The 12,832-nt window shown below is 36.2% G+C and overlaps 3 protein-coding genes and 1 non-coding gene across 5 annotated transcripts in view; 2 read left to right on the top strand and 2 right to left on the bottom strand.

Annotated features, from left to right (window-relative positions):
* Positions 1-2: 2 nt before the first annotated feature.
* On the bottom strand, positions 3-1,417 carry LOC111440390 (phosphoenolpyruvate carboxylase kinase 1-like). The gene is made up of 2 exons (XM_023077514.1): positions 500-1,417; positions 3-304 (listed from the first exon to the last, which is right to left on the bottom strand). Exons 1-2 carry the CDS (start codon positions 1,278-1,280, stop codon positions 258-260), a joined length of 828 nt encoding a protein of 275 aa, XP_022933282.1. The 5' UTR covers positions 1,281-1,417; the 3' UTR covers positions 3-257.
* A 2,737-nt stretch (positions 1,418-4,154) lies between these two features.
* TRNAR-CCG lies at positions 4,155-4,227 on the bottom strand. The gene has a single exon. It is a non-coding gene; the product is annotated as a tRNA-Arg (tRNA).
* A 1,181-nt stretch (positions 4,228-5,408) lies between these two features.
* LOC111440842 (cell division cycle 5-like protein) overlaps positions 5,409-12,832 on the top strand; it is an 11,386-nt gene continuing 3,962 nt past the window's right edge. The window contains exons 1-3 of one of the 2 annotated variants that reach the window (XM_023077655.1): positions 5,409-5,812; positions 6,534-8,258; positions 10,807-11,088. In XM_023077655.1, coding sequence (XP_022933423.1) covers positions 5,636-5,812; positions 6,534-8,258; positions 10,807-11,088 — 2,184 coding nt within the window. In that variant the 5' untranslated portion in view covers positions 5,409-5,635. Of the gene's footprint in view, positions 5,813-6,493; positions 8,259-10,806; positions 11,089-12,832 lie in introns of both variants that reach the window. The other variant, XM_023077656.1, reaches the window with a different exon arrangement.
* Positions 8,841-12,832, top strand: part of LOC111440844 (probable low-specificity L-threonine aldolase 1) — a 21,421-nt gene continuing 17,429 nt past the window's right edge. The window contains exon 1 of the mRNA XM_023077660.1: positions 8,841-8,852. The gene's annotated coding sequence lies outside the window, so the exon portion shown is untranslated. The remainder of the gene's footprint in view (positions 8,853-12,832) is intronic.

Below are 12,832 nucleotides of genomic sequence, written 5' to 3'. Positions count from 1 at the left end.
CCTTGATTTTTTTTTTTTTTTTTTGGTGACTTTCTCACCTCCCAAACACTTTGTACAACAGAGGATTTCCAAATTCCTCTGAAACATTCAGGAAGAAATCCAAAAACAAAAGAGATATGATATGGACAGCACAGTATCAAGAACTGTGGAGCAGCCATTAATGGAGTCTGAACTCAAGGTGGGGGAAGCAGAGTAAGCAGCAGAGGATTGGGGGAGGATTATGTACTGGAATGCAAAAATGATTATATGTAAACTCATCATACTGAAGCTGTTCCTCCTCCGCCACTCGAAATCCATGGGTGTCCTGTCAAAACACAACGATTTCCAATTCCCATGAGATTCATTTTCTATGCTCATACACAAATTTTCTCAGTAACCAAACAAACAAATCCCTACATCTTCTACCAGTTCTAGATTTGCAAACACAACTATGGATTCAGAATGGGAAATCAAACAGTTCAGATCTCATTGTTTAATTAGAACAAGAAATTATACTTACGGAGAGCTTGTTCAGCAGAGAATCTTTTAGATACATCTCGACAGATCATCTTCTTTATTAAATCCTTAGCTGCAGAAGAAACCGACCTGAAAACCCTAGTCGGAAATCTCAGATTTCCTCTAAGAACCGCCTCAAACACATCCGTCGCGGACTCGCCGTAAAACGGCCGAAATCCAGCCAACATCGTGTACAGAATCACACCGGCACTCCACACATCGACCTTCCGACCATACTCCGATCCTCTCAAAACTTCTGGCGCTACGTAGAAAGGCGTTCCGACGACACCGTACATAAATCCGTCTTTCTCACACCACTCAGCCGATCCGAAATCGATGAGTTTCAAATTGTTCCTGGAATCGAACAGCACGTTGTCAGGCTTCACATCGCGATGAACCACGCCATGGAAATGACAGTGGTAAAGCGCTTCAAGAAGCTGCTTCATAACGACGGCGGCTTCCGGTTCCGAAAACGGACGACGGACGATCCGATCGTAGAGAGAAATGGAATCGCAGAGCTCGGAGATCAAACAGAGATAATCATCGTTCTCAAGTACGTCGACTAATCGAAGAATGTTGGGATGGGGAGGGAGAATGGCCATGATTTTGGGCTCTTTCTCGAGGCATTCTTTGTCAGTTTCATCGACGAGATCGCTTTTCGCAATGGTTTTGCAGGCGAAGAACTTGCCAGAAATGGGGCAAAAACAACGAGTGATGATTCCAAATCTTCCTCTTCCGATCTCCTCCAGGATTTCGTACTGGCTGTTCACAATCATGTCGCCCATTGTTGATGATTCTTCTTCTTCTTCTTCGGAACGTCTCACTGAGATTTGGGGATTTTTGTTTCCTCGATCTCTCTGCAAATTCTTGCTGAAGTTTTCTCTCCAGTGGGAGTGGATTTTGGAGGAATCCGTTGGGTATAAAGGGCGATTTATAGACATCTAATGGTATCGTTTGTCAGAATATTCCTCCCACTTTGGTGGGTATCTTACCCTCAATAAATGTACCACATCTAAATGAAAGCGATCATAAAGATATAATAATTAAGGAAGGTCGAAAAGAAATGAGTTACTATTCCTTTCCCGTGGCTCAGTTCTAGGACTATGGTTATCTGTTCTTAGCCGGGAGTCATTTTATGTTAAGTGACCTCCTGAGATGCATGTGAGTAAGGACAAAACATGTTGTAAAAACAAGTAACATGATCTTGTCATACAGGATGTATGGGAATGTCGGGGTCTTTGTCAAATTTTGATTATGAATCTTGAGATGGGTCCTTAATAAGGGTATTTTTTAAACTTTTTAATGTTTATGAGTGTTGAAAGTACTCGAGTCCAAATAGTATTCTAACTAGAAATATTTTTAAACGTAAAATTATAGAAAAAAAAATTCTTGTACTATTGACGTCCGTATCATCAATAATTATTTAATGCTAGCAAACTCTACATTAATTTCAACCGACAATGACATGACAACTAACGAGAATAGTATCCATATTATTTAAAATTTTGAAATCGTGTTTTACGGCTAAAAGATTGAAATTAGTCGAGATCCTAAAACTAATTATATTAAAAAAAACACGCTGAGACTGTTCTAGAAGGTCCATGTGAGCGCGAGTTTTAATTCTGCGTAGGCATAATTAATTCCGCTAAATAATTATATTTTCTATTTATTAATTGCATTGGGCTATTTTCTTCTTTTTTCTTCAACCAATTAAGGTATTGATTTAATTGCAATTTATTGACTTTCCCATTTTTTGGTATTTTATTTCCGTATATTTATTTACTTTTTTTTTTAGTCTAACAAGTATTTGGCATATTCGATAATTTTTACCCATCCCATAAATTGGGACATTATAACATCTCGGTATTCCCTTGCATCCCCTGCCACATGACCACGATACCTACATCTTGCTTTTAAGAGTGAAAACTATCCTCACAAACCAACACGGTCACATTACCTACTTCTCGTTTCTAAGAGTGAAGACTATCCCCACAGACCAACACGGTCCATGCTATGTTTTCATTCATATACTTCGTAGAAAAATTTTCGAGAGATTACCTAACATAAAATTGTTCGAAGTAAAAACACACTTAGTTTTGAAGTTCATATGATTGAGCCATTGAAAAAGAAGGTGCGACAACTCTCTTCCGTTTCTTTCTTTTCTATCAACTCCTTCAGTGGCTACAGTGGTCGTGGTTCGCCAGTATCTTCCTCGTTCAATGGCGGCTTTGGTGTGGTTCAGGTTGATAATGAGTCTCCTCACATTTAACAACGATAAGAAGTGAATTTTAGTAAGTTTATGAGATTTCAAGTGAGCTTTGGTAAGTTATATACCTGTTTAGTTCGACTTTTAAGGGTCAGTAGTTTAAGCCATTAAAATTGTGATATTTGGAGTATGTTTTGGTGTGTTTATGAGATGTGGAGTGAATTCAACCGAGTTAGGTTTGTTTGTTTTTATCTTTAAATAGTTCGTTGGACGAGTTTATAACATGTGGTTAAGGTTGTCTGTTTTGTCTTTAAATGGTTAGGTTGATAAGTTCATGGCGTGTGGAGTGCGTTATGCCCTTTGTATGGACTTCTAAGTAGTTTTGGAGTGTATTTTGGTGAGTTTATGCAATTTACACATTTTTCAATGGCTAGAGTTAATTAGTTTAGGTCAGTTGGTGGGATTTGAAGTACGTGTATAATTTGGTGAATTTGGTTGAGCTCGAGTCGTTTGTTTTGGCTTCAAATGATTAGTTTGGTGAATTTATTGACGTCAACATTTTATTTTGACTCTTTAGCTATTTTGCTTAATTCGATACTCTCGGAGTGTGTAAGTTCAGTTTGAGAAATTTTTAGGACTAACCTGAAATTTCGAGTCTGTTGAATCGTTGACCCAAAGAATCCAAATAGAGTTAACAATTCAACTCAATTCAACACTCTATTTTAGAATTGAGTTAGGTTAAATTAAGCTGAGTAGTTCTTTTAAATGGGGCAAAGACAGGGAATTGAGTAGGGGGTGGTGACGGAAAATATAATTCAGTCCCCGACCCCATTTCTCTAACGAAGAAAAAAATCTCCCTCTTCGTCTAAACGAGCTTTGAAAAAGCCCTTAAGCTAGCCAAGCCAAGGCCTAATCTATAAGTTAGGCCCATAAAATTGTGTTAGTGATTATAATTATTATTAATTCATTTTAGTATTTAGGGGGCTAATTGGTCGACTGTTACGATTCATGCCCAATATTCAAATTAAGATTCAAATATGGATTCGATATCTGATAATCCTAGCATTTTCCTGCATCTACTGCGACGTGGTCACATCATTTCTCAATTTTAAGAGTGAAGATTATCTCCACATACGAACACGAGTCATTTCAACATATTTTGTTTTCACTTACATGCATCCTAGGAAAATTTTCAAGAGGTCACTCGATATAGAATAAACATGCTTAACTATAGAGTTCTTATGATTAAGTTACCAAAAAGAAAAATTTATCTTGTTGTTGGTATAGGTAGTGACTTCGTATACCCACCCGCTTATTAAATATTTAAATATATATATATATATTTTAAATGTATAATTTGATACATTTCTTTGAATTTAGTTTGAAATAAAATCATTTTTAAATATTATGTATGAGAAATAAAATAAGAAAAAATGTGGGGATAAAAAAAGAACGTTCGCGATGGGACTCGAACCCACAATCTCCCGCTCCGGAGGCGAGCGCCTTATCCATTAGGCCACGCGAACTGTTTGTTGAAGGAAGGCAAATTAAATTATAAACTTTATTAATATCATAATGACTTAATAATGTAACCATTGCAATTATTTTTCAATAGCCCAACTAATATATTTTTAGACGTACGTTTTAACTCTACCATAATAATATTAATTACAGTAATATTTTCGTATCGAAAAAAAAAAAAAAAAGATTTGTAGTTTCAATTGTCTATGGGAGGAAGCCACGAGATTCTTTTAACTTCAATATAAGCTGTGTTACAATCTAACAAATTTAGGGTCTTAAATGAAACTCGAGTATAACCACTAAAATAACACCCTATTGTCTCGAAAGTGCGCATATTTGAACAGAGTTTTTTTATTTTTTATTTTTTAACCAAAATTTTCGGGTGAATCTATGGATTCCTCCAACTCAATGAATGAAGGGAGGAGTAAGGAGTATGAGCAAGTCTGACTTCCTTCTCTGACATGCAATTACCCTCGTCGCACTTAGGTCTATTGTACTTGAGATATCATGTGCGTGTTTAGTCTATCGCACTTGTGATATTGTTGCTTGCACTTGATCTATCACTCGTTTTTAGTTTTTACACTCTCCTGGTTTTCACTTGTGCTTGGTTTATCACTCATGCTCTATCTTAGTTTCCTTCGTGCTCTTGTCCTAGACTTATAACCTACTATTTTTACTCTTTAGTAAGCTCAATTCAATCGTTCGACTCAATCACCTCAATATGTTAGGCTTTAAGTTCACGTACAATTTACACCAAAATCCCAAACCTTGAACTCTGAAAATTCAAATATTTCACTTGAAACCCTAATGCAAACAAAACGTTATAGATCTTTATTTTGAAAGCGTGAGTTATGGGTACTTATGATGTGTCGAAGCATTTTTTTTAGACTCAATCCAATTGTTTGAGTTGTAAATTTTTGAACCCAAAAAACCCGTTACAAAATAATAAAACCAACCCAATTCAACTATAAATTTTTTAGTTGGATTGATTTGGATTGTTCGAGTCATTTATTTAATTTCTTTTTAATAAAAGTAAAATGTAAGTCAAATATCTATTTATTTATTTTTAAATATTTAATTATGATTTATAACTTAATTTTAATATAAAAAATTATTAAAAACTGAATGGCATTTTTGAAAATAATTTGACAAATCCTCTTTACCTTTTCTTCTCAAAATCCTACGACGAGCCTTTTCTTTTTCATCTTCACTCTGCGCCATTTCCAGACCCTCTCCACCTCTCGCCGCCTCTTTCCCGTTCATCTTTACCTGTATCTCCCCCTCTCCGCCGATCTCTCGTACGCCGCCGTTCGTATTTGCCGTTTTGGCTTCTTCTTCGTCTTCCTTTCTCCTGCAAAACCCTAATATCTCCAGACCCTAGATTGAAGCGGGTAAATCTTAAGGTAGGACAAGATGAGGATTATGATAAAAGGTGGTGTTTGGAAGAACACCGAAGATGAGATCCTTAAAGCTGCGGTTATGAAATATGGAAAAAACCAGTGGGCTCGAATCTCGTCGCTTCTTGTTCGGAAATCTGCTAAGCAGTGTAAGGCTCGATGGTATGAGTGGCTTGATCCTTCCATTAAAAAGGTACCTTTCTTTCTCCCTTTCACTTGTTTTTAATTTTTCTTTTTTCTTTTGCTGTTTTTGTAACTGGGCACTGGAAAGTGGAGTGAGCTGCGGGTGGAAGGAGTTTCTGTCCCTGTTTGGTTTAGGCTTAATAGTTTAGATTTGGAAAATATATGTTAGCTGTGATTTGATTTACGATTATAAGTAAAGGAGACATATAAGATGAGAATTGAGAGGAAATGAGGGACGTAGGCCTTCCCGATGTTCTTTCAGGAAGTATGGTGGTAGTTGGTGATATTATCTAGTGCTATGCATTTAGGATGTTTGAGAATGGAACTGTCATGCTAAAAGAGGCTAAAAAAAAGTTAATGTGGGAGAAAATTCCCAAGGAAAGTCAGTGTCTTGGCATGGATTGAGCTTAATGGTCAACTTAATACGGTTGAAATTCTTCAGAAAAGTTACTGTGGGAGGAAGAATTTTGAAAGAAGAGAAAAATGTACCCGGGGGGAGTGCGTTTTCTCATGGGAATGATAGTGATAATGATAATTAATGTTGATACTTGATGACCGGATTCCTGTTGGATGATGTCCTATGAAGCTCAGTATGGTTTGATTCGCAAATCGGCCAGGTTTCCTGTTTTTGTGCTTTCATTTCCCTAGTTTTGCAATCTGGAAAGTCACCTCAGTTTCTTTGTTGTGGTAGGTTCTTTGGACTGACCATTTGATTTCCATGATTACTTTAGACTGAGTGGACAAGAGAGGAGGATGAGAAACTACTCCATCTTGCTAAGCTCATGCCAACCCAGTGGAGAACTATTGCACCAATTGTTGGGCGTACTCCATCCCAGTGCCTCGAGCGGTACGAGAAGCTTCTTGATGCTGCTTGTGTTAAGGATGAGAATTACGAACCAGGAGATGACCCAAGAAAATTGCGCCCGGGAGAAATTGACCCAAACCCAGAATCAAAGCCTGCACGTCCTGATCCTGTTGACATGGATGAAGATGAAAAGGAAATGCTTTCTGAAGCACGAGCCAGGTTAGCAAATACTAGGGGAAAGAAGGCAAAAAGGAAAGCCAGAGAGAAACAACTTGAAGAGGCCAGGAGGCTTGCTTCGCTACAAAAAAGAAGAGAGCTGAAAGCTGCAGGGATTGATACTCGACATCGGAAGAGAAAGAGAAAAGGAATAGATTACAATGCTGAAATTCCTTTTGAGAAGAGGCCTCCTCCAGGGTTTTTTGATGTTGGTGAGGAAGATAGACCAGTGGAACAACCCAAGTTTCCAACAACAATTGAAGAACTTGAAGGCAAAAGAAGGATTGACGTAGAATCTCAATTAAGAAAGCAAGATATTGCAAAGAATAAAATTGCGCAGAGGCAAGATGCTCCATCAGCTGTACTGCAGGCAAATAAGCTGAATGATCCAGAGATGGTGAGGAAAAGATCTAAACTTATGCTTCCTGCACCTCAAATTGCAGACCATGAATTGGAGGAAATTGCAAAGATGGGATATGCCAGTGATCTTCTTGCTGGTAATGAAGTGCTTGCAGAAGGAAGTGGGGCTACACGAGCTCTGCTTGCAAATTATGCACAGACACCACGACAAGGAATGACACCCTTTCGAACTCCCCAAAGGACACCGGCTGGGAAGGGTGATGCTATAATGATGGAGGCTGAAAACCTTGCTAGGCTGAGAGAATCTCAGACTCCATTATTGGGAGGAGAGAACCCAGAGCTGCATCCTTCAGATTTTTCAGGGGTCACCCCAAGGAAAAAAGAGATTCAAACACCGAATCCCATGCTAACACCCTCAGCAACTCCTGGTGGTGCTGGTCTCACACCTCGTAGTGGCATGACACCAGCTAGGGATGCTTACTCCTTTGGTGTGACTCCCAAAGGAACGCCTATTAGAGATGAGTTACATATCAATGAAGACATGGACACACATGATAGTGCAAAACTAGAGTCTCAAAGACAAGCTGATTTGAGGAGGAATCTTAGCCTAGGATTAGGCAATCTTCCACAGCCTAAGAATGAGTACCAGGTAGTTATGCAACCAATTCCAGAAGATAAAGAAGAACCAGAGGAGATGATTGAAGAGGACATGTCTGACAGGATTGCTAGAGAACGAGCAGAGGAAGAGGCAAGGCAGCAGGCTTTGCTTAGGAAAAGATCAAAAGTGCTACAGAGGGAGCTTCCTCGACCTCCTACTGCTTCTTTGGAACTTATTAGAAATTCTTTGATGAGAGCTGATGGAGACAAGAGCTCATTTGTTCCACCTACCCCTATTGAGCAGGCTGATGAAATGATAAGAAAGGAGCTTCTTTCTTTACTAGAGCATGATAATGTGAAGTACCCAATCGATGAAAAGGTCAACAAGGAGAAAAAGAAAGGTTCCAAACGCACAGGAAATAGACCTGCTGCGGCCATCCCTACCATAGACGATTTTGAAGAAACTGAGATGCAAGAGGTAAACTTTTCCCAACCATTGTTTTTTAACGTTCAATTTGGAATTTTCTTGCTGTTTTATCTTGTTCAGAAAAACCAATTTTGTGTCATCTTTTTATTTTTTAAGGAGCCTGCTTGATTGGAGGTATTTTTCTATTAGATTGTAAAATTTAATCTGTTATAGATAAGATTGAATTTCTGTTTTTCTTTCTTTGTAAAAAGCCTGTGGAAGGGCAAATAAAATATATTACCATTGAACATAGTGCCCATTGGATTAGCTACTTTACTTGAACTATTGGGTTCTGGTTATTGGACGTTCCACATATGGAAGCTGATAGTTTTAGCTCTTCTTTTATTATTTTTGCCGAAGTAGATCCAATAGTGGTGTGAAAAGCAATAGTTTCTATTAGAACTGTTGAGGCTGGTTTAGATGGTAGGGTGTCATTGATAGCAATTCCTGGAGGAAGGTTTGGAATTTGTGTACTCGCTTGTTGTGCTAGTGTTGGTTCTAGTGATAGTGGTTCTGTGGTAGTTGCCAGTTGCAGCTTTTGGGTGTTCAAACTGTTGGCTTTGGTGTTTAAAAAGTACGATGATTGGCAATATAATCCGTTTCATAGTTTGTTTGTATCATGCACTCTGTTTTATAGATTTTAAACATTTATGTTCAATTGTGCTGGAGAATTACTATTTTGGAGTTGAAATGATTTTTGTTTTGCTGCACTTGGAAGTGAAGTTTATATAATTAAAGAAAGCTATCAAACAGTTAGTGTTTTAATACTACTACGACTGCTAATAATTAATCCAAACTGATACGAATAATATAATAATATATATTTTATTTGATGAATTTATTTATTTTTTTGAGTAAAGCAACGCATGAGTTGGCGGATCAAACCTCTGTCCGCTTGCGGAAGGCCAATGTCTTGACCAATTGTTTTGTTTTCTTACCTTAACCAGTCAAACCAAGTTCAAATTGGTTTATTTAATCAATTATTGAAGTTAATAAAAACTTAGATTGGTTTATATACTGAAATCTAATTAAATTTAACTAGCATGAATTTATTTCAAATTAATGAAAATATTAATGCTGACCAATATGATATGGAGTCATGAACATTAATATGAAGTATTAATTAGAGGTATTATAAAAATTAGTTAGTATTGACAAATTATCTTGATTATTTTGTAGTTAAATAAAACTAATTACTAAGTAATAGATTTTCTCATTCTCTATTATTCATCCCCTAGGAACAAAAATCCTATCTATTGGTAGGGTAGTATAGATCTTTATTGTATTTTTTTAAAATGTATAACTTGAATGATCATATCCTAGGTTTTAAAAGCAAAAGTTGAGCTAATTTTTGAAGGCTAACTTAGTATCTTTCTAAATTGATTGAAACATCTTACAGATTTTGTTCTGTAATCAATAATTATGCATTTAAAAATTTAAAATTAAGTTTGATGTTTTACCCGAAGTTGTTATTCTACCCTAATATTTCTCTCTGTTTCCATCAATGTTTTCAAAGTAAATGATTAATGTGTGTTTACTATGATTTGCCAGTGTTTAATTTGTATTTAAAAAGTGTTTAATTTGTATCCAATTTATTCACAAAGTGTGCAATATTTGTTTATTTTTTTAAATAGTACTTGATGACTTACGTCGACTTATTATAGTGTTTTTCAATATGTGTCAAAGACAGGCACATTGCTCTATCAGGGTTTGCTCTTTATAGTTCAATATGTTGATTAGGGTTATTATATTATGCATGGGGCTCTAGTATAAAACTATATGACGTAGATAGGTCCTCCCTGCTGGTCATCTTGTCTCATCCTCGATTATTGACCATGTTGGACATCAATTAAGACATTGTCTGTAGGTCTTGAATCTCTTTTTATATAAAAAAATCCTGAAGCTGAAGGTGAATTTTACATTTTTACTCTAGTCTGCACTGCTGGTTTAAGGTCTGCAATGCCAGTCCGGGCTCTTAATTAACTTCCATTGTCTCATCCTCAATTATTGACCATGTTGGACATCAATTAAGACATTGTCTTTAGGTCTTGAATCTCTTTTTATATAAAAAATCCTGAAGCTGAAGGTGGATTTTACATTTTTACTCTAGTCTGCACTGCTGGTTTAAGGTCTGCAATGCCAGTCCGGGCTCTTAATTAACTTCCATTGTTTTGTTCGGCCATTGCTTTCATTATTTCAGTGACATCTCTCATGTGTGGTTTTTTTTTTTTTTTTCTATAATATGCAATTTTGTGCTAGCAGATTCAAAGATTTTCAGGTTTCTAAATGTCCTCTCGAAGTTATGACTTGAGGTAGCCAACTGTTTGATCCTATCCTTGTCATGTGCAGAGGTCTATGGTTACGGAAAGAGTTGGTTTTATTTGTGTCTTTCTTTTCTTTGGTTCCATGGAGGAATTACGAGTTGTAATTGACATTTTCTATGAAAACCTTGTGATTACATTCCATTGATTCTTAGTTTACTAATGTAGTGAAGTAATTTCATTCTATCTACCTGATGTTTGTTTTTCCGTATATTTAGTAAGTTGGTTGTTTGAAACAGGCTGATTATTTGATAAAGGAAGAGGCTCGGTATCTGTGTGTTGCAATGGGGCATGAAAATGAACCCTTAGAGGAATTTGTGGAAGCTCACAAAACGTGCTTGAACGATCTTATGTATTTCCCCACTAGGAGTGCATATGGACTTTCCAGCGTGGCTGGCAACCATGAGAAACTAGCCGCCCTGCAGGATGAATTTGAGTATGTTAAAAAGAAAATGGATGATGATACTGAGAAGGCTGTCCGGCTGGAGAAGAAGGTTAAAGTTCTCACGCATGGCTATGAGGTATATATATTATTGTCGGAATGATCACATTTATGGCATCAAACTTCATCTCTTTTTTTGTTTGGTTTCATTTAATTCTCTATTTAATATTCATTTTTTTCCTTGCTGGTAAATATTTTCTGTTCCACAACTGGTTGATATGTTCCACTAATATTTCTTTGCCATTTGTTTCATTTTCACAAGCGAAAGAGTCTAAACTGTGTAGCTGGGGACTAAATATGTATTCCTCTTTAAGTGAATGCAATGTTTTGAATATTTTTGGAATTCCTCTTTCTTTTGTAAATTTTCAATGTCACACCTCAATTGATTCTAAATACAATGTTTTTTCTTTGAACAAGAAACAAACTTTTATTTAAAAGGATCCCACGGTTTCTCCTTCTCTCACACATTATGTTGGTGATTGTGATGCTGCTTCTAAAGTTAGTTTGAGTGGTGTGGAATCTACTCTTTAGCTTACGGAAATTATTATGGATGCTAATGGTGTAGAAGATGCTTTTGGTGATGATTTATTATCATTTTTTCAAGAAAGTGACAGAGATTCCTCATTCTCTTCTTTCATAATGCCCAAAGAGTTTTCTTCTCTTACTGAAACTTGTGGTGAAATTCTTCGTTTCATTCCCAAGACATTCATTGTTGAATTTTGATTGTTATTGCGTTTTGCGGTTCGAGTTGAGTGGTTCTTGCTTGATGTTTTGGGACTGAGTTTTGCATTTCTCCTTTGTAGTTGTTCTTTTTGGTTGTGGCTATGATGTTTGGATCTTTTTTTTTTTTTAAGGCTTTTGGTTCTCAGTCGTTGCCTTTTGTTTGGTTTTCAGAGGGTGATCTTTTGTGTTGAGTTTGGTCCTTCAGGCTACCTCTTTGCTAGTTCCTTTTGTTCAGGTTGCTTGATGTTTCTCGTTGCGGAAGTTATTTTCTATATCTTGGTTCTTTTTTGGTTCTCTGAAGTGGTTTTTTTGTTTCCCATTGAGTTCATATTTTCACTTCCCTATGGAGTTCGTATTTTTACTTCCTTGTGGAGTTCATATTTTTGAGCACCAGTCTCTTTTCATTTTTTCAATGAAAAGTTTTGTTTCTTGTTGGGGAAAAAAATGGAATCATTGAACAAGAAACCATACTTTCGTTTCAAATTGAACTATCTTTTCTATGAAATATTCAGAGACAGGGCAATAGGCTATAAATAACCAAAAAAAGAATGGGTTTTGAATGCATAATTGGGAAACCATTGGGGAGTAAAGAAAATCTCTACTTTGTAAAAACAAATAATGGCAAGATAATATGGAATCCGTTTTGATCGAGACCAAATGGAGGCAAAAAAACGAATTTAATTCCAAATGTGTTGATATTTCTATTTTTTCCTTGTTACTTTCTTCTTTCACACTGCTTCCAAATCTCCCATAAGTTGGTCCAAGTATATATACACTGCTTCCAAGCCCAAAGTAATCATCTTTAGAAGTAGTGAAATATGAGAAGCCTCTCAATGGAAAGTCAATACTTGGTAGGATTTGAATTTTTGTACTTATTTTAGCTTTTCAATTGTCAATGAAAAGTTTTGTTTCTTGTTTTAAAAGAATATGTTTGGTGTGAGACTATGTAATTTGGGGTTTGGAAAGGTTTTGGTAGAAAGTTGGTCCTTCGGAAGTCTTCAACTTCTTAATGTAAAGTTTGTTTTCCTCTCAAAAAAAAAAAAAAAAAAAAAAAAAAAAAAAAAAAAAAAAAAAAAAAAAAAAAAAAAAAAAAAAAAAAA

This window comes from Cucurbita moschata, unplaced genomic scaffold (assembly GCF_002738365.1).
Source record: "Cucurbita moschata cultivar Rifu unplaced genomic scaffold, Cmos_1.0 Cmo_Scf00003, whole genome shotgun sequence".
Classification (NCBI taxonomy): domain Eukaryota; kingdom Viridiplantae; phylum Streptophyta; class Magnoliopsida; order Cucurbitales; family Cucurbitaceae; genus Cucurbita; species Cucurbita moschata.
This window is presented reverse-complemented; position numbering and strand designations above follow the sequence as displayed.